This window comes from Cryptomeria japonica, chromosome 11, assembly GCF_030272615.1.
Source record: "Cryptomeria japonica chromosome 11, Sugi_1.0, whole genome shotgun sequence".
NCBI classification, from domain to species: Eukaryota; Viridiplantae; Streptophyta; class Pinopsida; order Cupressales; family Cupressaceae; genus Cryptomeria; species Cryptomeria japonica.
Genome location: NC_081415.1, coordinates 665,898,688 through 665,911,546, shown reverse-complemented (window position 1 = coordinate 665,911,546; position 12,859 = coordinate 665,898,688). Strand labels below are relative to the sequence as shown.

The following is a 12,859-nucleotide window of genomic DNA, read 5'->3' as shown; positions in this document are numbered from 1 at the left end:
TTCAGCTGGGCAAGAGAGGTTCAGAACATTAACAAGTTCATACTATAGGGGAGCACAAGGGATTATTCTTGGTAAGTGACAAATGCTAACTTTGTTTCACCTATTCCAAAATCATTAGAATACATTTCAATTGGCAAATTCTGGAAGAGCAAGATTCAAATTTTGCAAACTTTTGGTAGTATCCACAATGTTTCAAGGGGAAAATCAAACTCCAAGCCCTAACTGACTTGTGCATTTCTAACTGGGTTGATGGATTGTTAGAATGCAATAATCATTTCCAAAATGAAATTGAAGGTATGCGCTTGAAATCTAAGGAGCTAAATGAATATATGAAAATCAAGATTTTTGTTCTCCGTTCTTGTGTGCTTTCCGTCACCATTTGTCTTATCATTTTGTTTCTTCTTTATGTTGTTGGCTTTACCATCTCTTGGCTCTAAAAGCATGTCAAAATATGGAACTAAATGAATAAATGAATAAATGGTGATAAATTTCTTCCCTGTATTACACCTCTTATCACTCATTTTTTTAGTGTATGCAATCAAATGCAGTTTATGATGTCACACGGCGACAAACATTTACAAATCTGTCAGACATATGGGCAAAGGAGGCGGATCAGCATTCAACAAATCAAGACTGCATCAAGATGCTTGTTGGAAATAAAGTTGACAGGGTAATCTCTGTCGGGAAATTTTCAATTTCAACACTAATCTATATTTTAAGGGACTTGACTATTGTCAGGTTCTTTTAGATTTAATAACCATTAGTGGAAAATCTATCCAATTGAATATTTCTCTACTCTTGTTGTAGGTGAACATTTCAGCAAAGTGACTTCTACTACACTTCAATTTTTATTTTTTTAATTTAATTACTGGGACCTCATCACTAAAAAGTGAAAAATTAAGTAAAACTCTTAAAGCCAAAATATGTTTGTCCTATCTAGCTTTGCAATATTTATTTATTCTTTCTACAAGGTATATCATTTACCACGAACTTAGTTTTGATTAGGAGCACTATTACATTTACAACCCTATTAAATGGCTATATTTGAGCTGATGAAAGATGCTCTTCCTAGTTCACTATGCACTCATTTTTCAGTATTCTCTTACAACTTTCTTAATACAATTGCCAACTGGCATCATGTCATCCAAGGAATCTTGAGATTCCTCCCAAGTGTGGTGCTCCCAGTCCATGATGGCCCAAAATTTCAAACGTCATAGTTAATAAATAAATACATTGTTCCTAGGATTTGCAAGATGTAAAACATCAAGTCCTAACAGCACACACAAGTACACACATACATACATATGTTTATATATACATTTCTCTTTATAGATATATACATACATATGCGCTAACATGTATATATGTGTTTAAAAATTAAGTTTCTCTAGCTGCTTCTCAACTTTTCTGCAAATTTGTAGGTTTTTGTGCTTATGCAGACATGTCTGATGCTGTTGATCTGATATTGTAATGAACCAGTTTGTGATATTGATATTTGAGATATAACTGTATTTGTTCAATTTCATTCTGTTGTGTTCCAGGAAGATGAGAGAGTTGTCAGCAAGAAAGAGGGGATTGATCTGGCAAGGCAACTTGGAGCCTTGTTCCTTGAATGCAGTGCGAAGACACGCATCAACGTAGAAAATTGCTTTGAGGAACTTGTTTTGAAGGTATTTTGTAGATAATGCTTTATTGTGATAGTTTGTTATTTTAGTTAAAGCTCTGATTAGTATTCAGTTAGAAAATTCTGCGATGGCTATTTTTTTGGACTACAAAATTAGAGCTCAAAAATATATATCTACAGGCATGCAATGTAATTTAGCAGTGATAAACACGAGATCAAATTCATTCTTAGTTTTTAAAAGATCAAGGAACAATAATATGTTCATGTTTGGCTTGTTTATATTTTATTGAATCTTTTCCCATTGAACAAGGAAACCTGCCTGGATTACATATAATTACGATGAACAGCAGCATGATTGGCTGTAATATAATGAATAAATGACAAATATTCCTTGTTTCTTGTATTTGGCAATGTGTAGCATTTAGCTGCTATATTTTTCAATTGATTATCTTCCAGCAGAAGGGAAGTCTTTGCAATATTGATGGAATTTGGAAATATAGAATAAAAAGCCAACTGGGTAGATCAACTTAAATCAAGGAACAAGCCAATATTCTCATGTTCCCTGTCAAAAGGAAACTATTCTGTCGATAGTTCTGAAAAATAAATGTTTGTCTTCTTGACAGCAGCTTTTCATAAGATTTATTTTCTTAGATTTATAATTGCTTTTCTTCTATTAGAAATCACAAGATTAATAAAAGAATCAAGTTCCATGAAATATGGTTACCGCACGAAGGGGTGCAAGAGATGGTGCAGGTGTGGATTGGTGTGTGGCTATTGAATTTACAGATCCAATAATCTACATATTTTCAAATGTATACATAGAAAATGTGGAAGTTACAATTACAATTCTTTGTATGAACTGATCTTCCTGAATTTTTAGCATAATAATTAATAAGTACAATATATTTTTTACTTTATATACATTTGTAAGAAAGGGGTGCTCAATGTCACTAATATAGTAATATCAAATAGTTGTACCTAGCACCCCTACGATGCTTGTTAGTCTCTTCCATGAATGATTGTCAGGACTAACAATAGCATTGATGTTGATAAGATTGATGTCTGAAATAGCTCATTTGTTTTGATTGATAAGGAGCCACATTATTAAGAATCACCATAAATGGGCTATTCAGACATCACCATAAAGGAGCCACATCACCATTGTTTTGATGTTGATAAGATTGATGTCTGAAATAGCTCATTTGTTTTGATTGATAAAGGAGCCACATTATTCAAGAATCACCATAAATGGAAGTTACAATTACAATTCTTTGTATGAACTGATCTTCCTGAATTTTAAGCATAATAATTAATAAGTACAATATATTTTTTACTTTATATACATTTGTAAGAAAGGGGTGCTCAATGTCACTAATATAGTAATATCAATTAGTTGTACCTAGCACCCCTACGATGCTTGTTAGTCTCTTCCATGAATGATTGTCAGGACTAACAATAGCATTGATGTTGATAAGATTGATGTCTGAAATAGCTCATTTGTTTTGATTGATAAGGAGCCCACATTATCAAGAATCACCATAAATGGGCTATGAAGCCACTTTCTTGGCTTGCAAACATCTCAAAACCGAGGTGATCCCTTTTACCAATTCAATACCACCATTTATTATCAAGAGGTATGATAAATGGTATCAGAGCCATAAACATAATAAATGGTATTAAAGACTCAAATATCTTTAAAGTCCTGTCATTAGTAAGGCTACAATATTTATTAATGTCTATGGCCTTGTTGCCATTTGTTATATCTATGGCTCTGACACCATATACATAAATGGTATCAGAGCCAGTCATAATGAATGGTATTAGAGCCTCAAAGATTTGTAAATTCCTGTCTTTAAAAAGGCTGCGATATATACGCCTATTATTGCTGGGTAATGCTGAAGCATTTTGTATGTTGTTGGTATTAGAATATTTAATTATTATTTAATTAGTATTTTAATGGTCATTAGTGTAATTTTTGCTTTATTTAGTTTTCTATTTTTGGCTTCTATATTTAGAAGCAGTTGTTTCTTTTTAGAAACATCATCGCTTTTAATCGCCTATTTAAACGGCTCTATAACTGAATAAAGTTATTCAATTATTTTTCATGGTATCAGAGCGCCGGTCGATGGGATTTTATAGGATCTGGAGAATTTTTTAATTTCTCTTTCTGGATATTATTACCAGAATTTTTTTTTTTCTTAAGTTTAAAAAAAAAACTGAACTGGAGAGCAGAGTCATTTTTGTCTTCGGTGATTTGCCAAGGGTTTGAAAATCGTGGGCATCAATTATCCTTATACAGGTTTCTGAGTTTTCCATTTTTTTTTGTGGCTGAGTTTGTGGTTTTTCTGGTTTCCGCGTTTTTCCTCAGTTTTGCGACCAGGGTGTTTGGTGCCCTTTCCTGCCGTATTTTTCGCAACCCACGCGACTTGGCGTCGGGGATTTTTTACTGGGCAGATTTTCTTCAGCTGGGTTGTGTCTGTAAAATCCCGCGTTTTTTTCAAAAATCGTGATTTTATTTTCCGGTGGCGGCAATTTTTTCTGCAGATTTTTCGTGGTGTTTTTTTTTTTGATTTTTGGTGTTTCTTTTGGCCCGAGTGCGCAATTTTACCTGAGCGATGACATTTGATTCAGTTCACGTTTTTTGTTCTTCGTCAGTTTTTTTGAGCTGTCGTACTTTATCCTGGCGGCACGATTCTTCTGCACAGTGGTGGCCATTTTTTTTAAGAAGCCCGAAAATCACGATTTTTGTGGTTTATTTTGGCTGCGTTTTGCCCAAAGTCTGTCGTTTCTTTTAGAGTATTAGTGGTGACTCCAGCAATTTTTCTGGTGTTTTCTGTTCGTGGATTAGGGTTTGACAGTCATGTTTTAAAGCACCGGATTTTTTTTGTTCTGGGTTTTGCAATTTTCAGTCGTTTTCTGGGGCACGCAAAGGGTTTCTGCAGTGGTGTTTAGGCGGGTTGTTTCATTTGCGTCAGGAAAAATTGTGACCTTTTGAGGGTTTGCCTTAGATTTTTCAGAACTTGTATTTTTTTCGGCTCAATTTTTTTTTGTGCCAGACTGTTCTTTTCGGCGGCTAGGGTTTCTGCCGCGGCGACCTAGGGTTAAGCCCTGTTTTTTAAACGTTTTTTCTGTTTTTTTTAAAAACTATTTTTTTTCTGCCTATTATTATTTTTCTTACTTTTTGTCAGAAAAATAATAAGTTCTAAATTTGCAGGAAATTTTAACTTCTGGGGTTTTCAGCGAACCTCAAAATTTGTGCATTGGGATTCGTGCCAAGAATTTCACTCCAGGGTTTAAAATATTTTTTTTGCAGCTGCTTGTATTCTGATTTTTTAAATATCATTGCTTTGATTAGATTGATTTAGGCCAGACCTTGTCCTACAGGTCCCAAGGTTTTCACGATTTTTTCTTGAAAAATTCTGTTAGGTTTTCTGATTTTCCTCCACAAAAAATCATGGGAGGGTTTTGCTTGATTTTTTCCTCAAATATCAGGGTTTTACTGCGTGATGTCTTGTGTTTTACCGCGTGATGTCTGATGTTTTGCCACGTGATGTTTGGTGTTTTACCATGTGATGTTTGGGGTTTTACCGCGCGACGTTTCAGGGTTATGTTCGATTTTCTCCTCAAAAATCATTTCAAGATTTTTGTTCCTGTTTAGGGTTTTTATCATTTGTTTCCACAAAAAATGATGATTTGTATCTTCAGTTTTGGAGGGTTTGTCGATTTTTCCTCAATCGTTGTTTCAGGTTTCAGTATGGTTACCTAACATCAGGTTGGATGGATTCTGGTATTCTTGGTCATTACCACTTTGCAGATCCTGGGAGGGTCTCCGCTGCAACGAAGTGTTCTTTGCATTTGTGATCAAAAGGCCTGCAGTGTCTTCTGTAGGGTAGTTCGTTGATAAAATGACCATAAGGGAGGGTTTTAGAATATTTAATTATTATTTAATTATTATTTAATTAGTATTTTAATTGTCATTAGTGTAATTTTTACTCTATTTAGTTTTCTATTTTTGGCTTCTATTTTTAGAAGCAGTTGTTTCTTTTTAGAAATATCATCGCTTGTAATCGCCTATTTAAACAGCTCTCTAACTGAATAAAGTTATTCAATTATTTTGCAGTTGGGATGATTAGAATGAGTTAGGATTGAGCCTTTATTATCCTTTTATTCAATTATTATTATTGTTATTGTCTCTTGACACTTGAGTGATCTTTGTATTCTCATTGCTCTCCTTTTAAGAGTCCCTTATAAGGTATTTCCTTTACGTTAACAATTTTACACTCAAAACAATGGTAGACTTACCTTAGATTTAATGATGGCTATTTTAGCTAGAGTTTTCATGTAATTGTAGTGAACTCTTATCTTATGAATACACTAATGAAACAAATGCTTTATATGATGAAAAATATTGGTGCAATTAATATGGAAGATGCTATACATGTGACATTGGAGAGGGAGAACTTCATTTTTTGAATCAGTTTCTACAAAATAGTCCCTATAGCAGTCTCACAAGTATAGAAAGATCTATTTCAAAAAGTTATTTTGAAATACGAACAACAGATTCTTAAAGAAAAATAGAACTGTTTTTGAAGAATTCTTATTAGAATCTTCTATTAGCCCTACAATGTGTAGTCAACTTGCTTTGGATCCTTTGTTCTGTTATTATATGTTGAGTTTGTTAATTTTCTTTCAAACGTTTCTCTGTATTTATCATTGTAAATTCTTGAGTTTTCTGTTTAAACTTTAAACCAGTTATTTCTGTTAAGCTAGAAGGTTTTAGTCAAAAGTTTTTTCCCTGGATAGATAATGGCTCTACTATTAGTATAGCTAAGCGTTATGCCCTCTCTCCCCTGTATTGGTGTTGTGAGAAAATTATTGTTAAAGGTCTTGGAATAGTAAAAAGTATATAGAAAGCTAGCAATATTCTTGTCAATCTTGGTGATTTTAGTTCTCTTTGCTTACTTTAGAATGATGAAACTATTGAAACTCATATTGTTCTAGGTTGATATTTTCTACAACAGTTTAAATCTTTTTCTTTTTATAATTTTGGTATAGTCTTAGTGAGCCATTAGAAATTACGATGTTTTTGGAAATTTTGATATATTCAATTATAATTATTGTTATATTTCATCTTCTTCATATTAGTTCAACATATGTTTTTGGAAATTATGATGCATCTGACAATTTCATGTCAGAAGATCTTTCTGCTTTAGCATTAAGATATTAGTTTATTGAAGAATGCCAAAAGAAGATATTAGTTTTCTTTTAAAAATCCCACTTTGCATTTTTTTTCGAATGATGGCTGAAGTTACATTCAGAGAGAGCGCAATCAAGAGAAATTAAAATTAATTAAAATAAAGTCTACAGAGCTTACTAAGAGACAATTGGTTGTCCTAAAACATCTTGTACTGACAGTACAAATAGGTTCATATCGTCATGCTTCGTAGAAACATTACCACAAGTTTTTCTTTTACTTTTCATATTTTAGATAGTTTTGTGAATATTTTTAGTCTCTTGTGAAGTTCAGTTATTAGACTAACCCCTATCAAGGTTGATACTGCTCGTAATACTCTCCTGCATATCCTAAATCTGTGTGTTCACTTCTCTAATTTGAATGGTACATTGAACACATTCAGACAGGCATCCTTGGAAATTGGTACCTACCTATGTGCTAGCCAACTATCAAGAAGATCAAACGTTGCTACAAATATCACTTCTTTTTTATTTTGATGATATCTTCAATTTTCCTGGCATACATCTTGTATCTAATATTGGTAGATGACACTAATTAAAATGATATCTTCAAGGTTGATACTGCGTATACTCTATTGCATATCCTCAATCTATGTGTTCACTTCTCTAATAGTTAGTTTGAATGGTACATTGAGCACATTCAGATGCACATCCTTGGAGATTGGTACCTACCTATGAGTCAGCCAACTATCAAGAAGATCAAACATTGCTACAAATATCACTATATCTTTTTATTTTATTTTGATGATATCTTCAATAAGCTTGGCATTCACCTCGTACTTAATATTGGTAGATGCAAAGTTCCCAAACTCGGACTCGGCAAGGCCGACTCAACTCGTGACTTGGCAAAATAAAAAAAACCCTTGAAATTTAGAGATTTTTAACGATTTAAAACTTGTTTCATGCACCCATTATTGAATAAAGCTTAAAGACACTATAACATCATCAAATAGAAGCTAATTTGATCACATACATAAATATACATCCATCACATGCGTAGAAATGTAAATTGTAGCTGAATGAAATAGAAAAAATAGATATATAGAGTTATAAATGTTGTCAAATGTATATAAAATCCATGACATCAAATGTTCCCAAACATATATGTAACTGTAAACAAAAACAAGTCTATGGCTCAGGGTCTAGCTCTAGCTCTAGCTCAACCTCAACCTCAAAGTAGTCGGTCTGCCTCCTACAAAGGCGTCTAAGGTAGGTCCTGGATGACTGAGTAGCCATAGTCTCCGCCTGTGAGGTGCCACAATGATCAACATTAGCTATGCTTGTGCCGGATCGTGCTCTATCCTCCTCTGCCATAGCCACAGCCTCAGCCTCTCTGTCTGCCTGGTCAACCCACTCATGGTCCCTTCTCAGTGAAGATGGGATCGGTAGACTCATTGATCCACTCAAACTCTGGATCGATCTCCGCTAGAGTGATCAGAGAGAAGTTAGTGTCCAAAATCTGTTTGGTCGAGTCAAAACGTGACCTACCGCGGCGCGAATCCTGGGCTCAGACTTGGCGAGTTTGTCCATAACTCGCCTGACTCGCAAGTCATGCGAGGTATGCAAAAAACTCGATGAGTCCGAGTCACGAGCTACCAAAACTCGTCGAGCTTCACTCGACTCGCCAACTCAAGAAACCTGCCTGACTCGCGGTGAGTTTTGATACTCTAGGTAGATGATACTTATTGAAATGAGACGACAGATGGCAAATGGTGGATAACAATATTGTACAATCTGTAAATTATTGTTTGAAGCATAGTTACAAGACTTAGACTCGGCAAGCTGATTTTTGACTCGGACTTGGACTCGATGGCTGGACTCAGCCAAAATTGGCCAAGACTCGGCAAATTGAAAAACCCAAGAAATTCAAAGATTTTTAAGCACTTAAAACTTGTTTCATGCATCCTTTAATAAATAAACCTTAAAGACACAATAATCTCGTCAAATAGAAGCAACTTTGAAGTGAAACTAAAGGTAGGTTCTCATATTGGATAAAATCATCCCAAAGCTTCTCAAAAGTGGTAAGCATCTCACAACAGCAAACAGATTGAACAAATGTATCCCAAGATAAGAATTCATTTTAGTGCTATGGACAGCAACTCATCATCGTTGACCTTTGCCACTATAGCAACAAGTTGGTCTGATGTTTAACGATCTTCACGAGGTAACAGTCATCATGTTTGTATCATTCTTGTATATGGCACTAAGATTGTTCTTTGGCAGCATCTTCCAAGAATTATTCATGATAGTGTTTTCTCTGCGATGTGAGGGGTCAAATGGTCTTTCACCAAAACTAGGATGATTTTCTTTGCCTTGCCAACTTCTTGTTATGCTCAGTCAGTTGCACAAGATTGTTAGGAGGTGCAATCTTATCTTCCACAAAAAGTCAATCAACTTCGTACAATAGCATTTGAAATCTACACTTCCAAGGTGTGAATCCTTTAACAATTCCCTCTAATATGTAGTGCTGCACTCCCTACAAGGATCTAAAAGATTTCAGTCAATGTGCTCTAAAATCATGTTAAAGTTTCAGACCATGGTAAACAGATTCTGAATTCAAAAAGGCAATTGTAACAGCAAACTTGAGTGCAATAACTCATAAGTACACACCACTAAAAATACTAACAAAAACAATAAAAAATTGTCATTTACTAAACTGAAACTAAATTACGCTCAAATGTCATACCTCTTCTGTGTTATATACTTTTTTTGGCTGCTAGATTATGTGCCCAGGATATATTTTTTAGACTAACAGAATCTTCTAATTTTAAAACACATCTGAGTTTTTAATTTACAAGTTAAAACAAACCATTTTTTATTATTTTTGTTTTATATTTTTTGCTTGGTGCAGCAGAGTCTGAGGCTCGAGACTCGGTGAGTCTGAGCAGACTTAGCCAGACTCGGCCGAGTCCTAGTGGACCCATACATCAGCCATTCAAAATAAGTTTTGTTATAATAAAACAAATGATTGACATTGTGTCCATTTGACATGATATTCTTCCTTTAGCTTTAATAAAGCAAGTGATTGTCTTACTTGGTACTAAGTTTGATTTGGTGTTACCAAATTCTTAGGTCAAGACATGGATCGAGATAAGTCTAGTGAGTTGTTGAGTTTTTTGTGCGTCTAGTAGTAGGAAGCAATTAGGTATCAGTGTATACTCTTCTCTTGTGCTTGAAGGTTTTTTGGAGAAACCAAAGTAATATTTACAGATACAGAGTGATAAACAAGAGTATTACCCTATTGGCAGTTACAGAATCAGGTAGTTCAAGGCTCAAGCTTTCAACCAGGTTCTGTGGTATACATGCTTTCACAGTTGAAACCTGTCGTAGAGCCTATTTTAGTATTTTTACAACATGAAATTAAGTTGTAGGAAAGAAAATGACATGGGAAAGAAATATCGTACAGCCTATTTTAGCATTTTTACAACATGAAATTAAGTTGTAGGAAAGAAAATGACATGGGAAAGAAATAATTAATTTGCTACCTTTCGGAGCTGGTATGTCCTTGCTCCTGTAGGAGACAGGATCCTGCCTCTTTTTAGTTTGCACATTTACTAATCCTTATTGGGGGAAGACTCCAACTCTTCAACCTGTTATATTGTTACACAAATGCAAGGAAACGTCTTCATTTAAATTCATAACATACTCAGAGTTACAATGAGGAAAAGGTTCAGTTACACCCAACTTCCTTACTTAGATTCATTCGTATTTTATACTTTGTTCATGCAAAACTATTTGGTGGCTATTCCATACATTACTTCTATGTCTCAAGTAATCACTATGTAATTAACTCAAGGGCCTCACTAAGGACGACTTGAGAACCTTTATTATTCCCATATTTATTCTATCATCTACGTTCTTATTTCATTTCCTAAAATACAATAGATGGTCAAGTATGGTACCCAACAGTTATGAATATGAAAAATAATAATTAATATGCTTTGTTTAATCAAGATGAGTGGAGTGTACATATGATTGGTAAATAATCTTTTGGATGCTTCGCATTTATGCTCAAAAACTTCTTACTCACAGAATGTAGGCAAGGACTTTTCACTTACCTGTACATAAGTAGGTAATGAAATAAAATGCAAGATATATACCATCTCTTGCAGGACTAAAGATAAATAGTAATTTGGTATGCCATGCAGGTACAACTGTCGTGCCTAATGTAGCCTTTTATAGAAGGAATTTACATCAGCCGAGTCATCAAATTTTGCCTAGATTATTATTATTGATTCAGTATGCATGACCTCATAAAATAGAAATTTCACAATTAGATTACAATAACAATAAAACATGCATTTTTTCTTCAAGATATGTGAACACTCTATATTGATCAACAAATAATCTTCTGCATGCGTACCCCACAGTTCTGCTCACAAATTCTGCAGGTAAGGCCTATAAATACCTTCATGCATGTAGGTAAGGAAATATAATGCAAATACAGCACATATGTACGGAATCTGGCATATCTTTGAAGTACAACCAGTTCACTTAATACAGCCTTTATAAAAATAATCATTCATAGTCAGCTATATCAACCTGAGACATCATTCTGTACATAAATACTGACAACTGGAAGTGTTGATTTATTATGCCTAATCCCCAAATTAGCCATTTTGCTATCAGATGCTAATCAAGTACGTATTATGTATCAAGGAAGATCAATATCTACTAATACTGTTACCAAAATCATCTCCTTAATTTGATACATCAACTTATAAGAAAGTTTTGTTTTGACAAATTTAGGATGTCTCGAGGGAGATGGATTCAGTGTATATTCTAATTATAATGTTATATGCAATTTTTCTACAGATTTTGGATACACCGAGCCTGCTGCAAGAATCTTCAGCGTCATCAAAAAGAAACATTTTTAAACAAGAGCAGGCGAATGATACAAATGCTAGTAGTGGCTGCTGTTGATTGTTATAAGTTACCCTTAGGTCTTGATTGAGCTAGTATTGGATTTGAGCATTTCCTTATTGCTTAACATGTATGAATATATACTCAAAAGGTGATTCTGAGAATGTGTAAGAATACATATTATTTTATCTATCAGCATAAATAATCGTGAATAAAATATCAATGCGTGTATCTAGTAGAAGGTTCTGGTTCAGTAATTTTGGTCATGGTATTGGTGTTAAGTTGTGTGAATCATGCTTTGATTTCTTACAACATTTACGTTCTTTGTTTCTTATTTGTGCTGTTAGGACTTTTCATTGTCCAAATTCTAATAAGTTCTCTACAGCCACAATGATCATAAGCACTCCTAACATGCATGATTCGAGTATCACATAAGGTATCGGTCTTTGATTTCCCATACTAACTTTAAGAATGCATTTGTTTCACGGCCATGATTAATAGGGAAAAATGATTAAAATGGCAGTTGCTATTGCTGCATTGCTTCAGAATATTTGTTACTTGGTCATTGAACAAGATCGAGATGATAAAATTGAGTCTAGTGAGTCTGGAATGGAGAAAAGTTAGCTTCCAATGAATTTGTCTTTTTGTATCTCGATGCCTCTCTTCTATCTTTATGCAGGGCACGTCTAATGCATATTTCTTGTATTTGTGAAGTAAAATTTCATCTCATCTTCCTCCTCTTCACTTTCCATTCGGTAATCTGTACATTTTGTTTATTTTCTAAACTATTCATCCTGTCTCGCATCTTTTCACAAGTAACAAACGGAAAGCAGATTCTTCAAAATGTCAATTTGCTCATATATTTAAGTACCAAAATTTTCTATGTTCAACTTGTTAATAGGATGCATGTAACCGGTTTCCTTCTTTAGCATGAAAGTGAATCAATCATCCATATGATAACATCCACCCTCACAACTTGTAATCTATGTATACAAATAATGTGATGGAAAATTTACCTGATGCAAAAAAACAAAAACAAAAAGGTGAAGGAAAATTTTTAATAGAATCAGCGAGTTGGTTTATTGAAACCCTCCATACCAATGCACCTACATGACTTAA

At 34.1% G+C, this 12,859-nt stretch overlaps 1 protein-coding gene across 1 annotated transcript in view; it reads left to right on the top strand.

Annotated features, from left to right (window-relative positions):
- Positions 1-11,963, top strand: part of LOC131078989 (ras-related protein RABC1) — a 38,927-nt gene extending 26,964 nt beyond the window's left edge. The window contains exons 3-6 of the mRNA XM_058016853.2: positions 6-71; positions 549-670; positions 1,542-1,670; positions 11,693-11,963. Coding sequence (XP_057872836.1) covers positions 6-71; positions 549-670; positions 1,542-1,670; positions 11,693-11,800 — 425 coding nt within the window. The 3' untranslated portion in view covers positions 11,801-11,963. The remainder of the gene's footprint in view (positions 1-5; positions 72-548; positions 671-1,541; positions 1,671-11,692) is intronic.
- Positions 11,964-12,859: the final 896 nt, after the last annotated feature.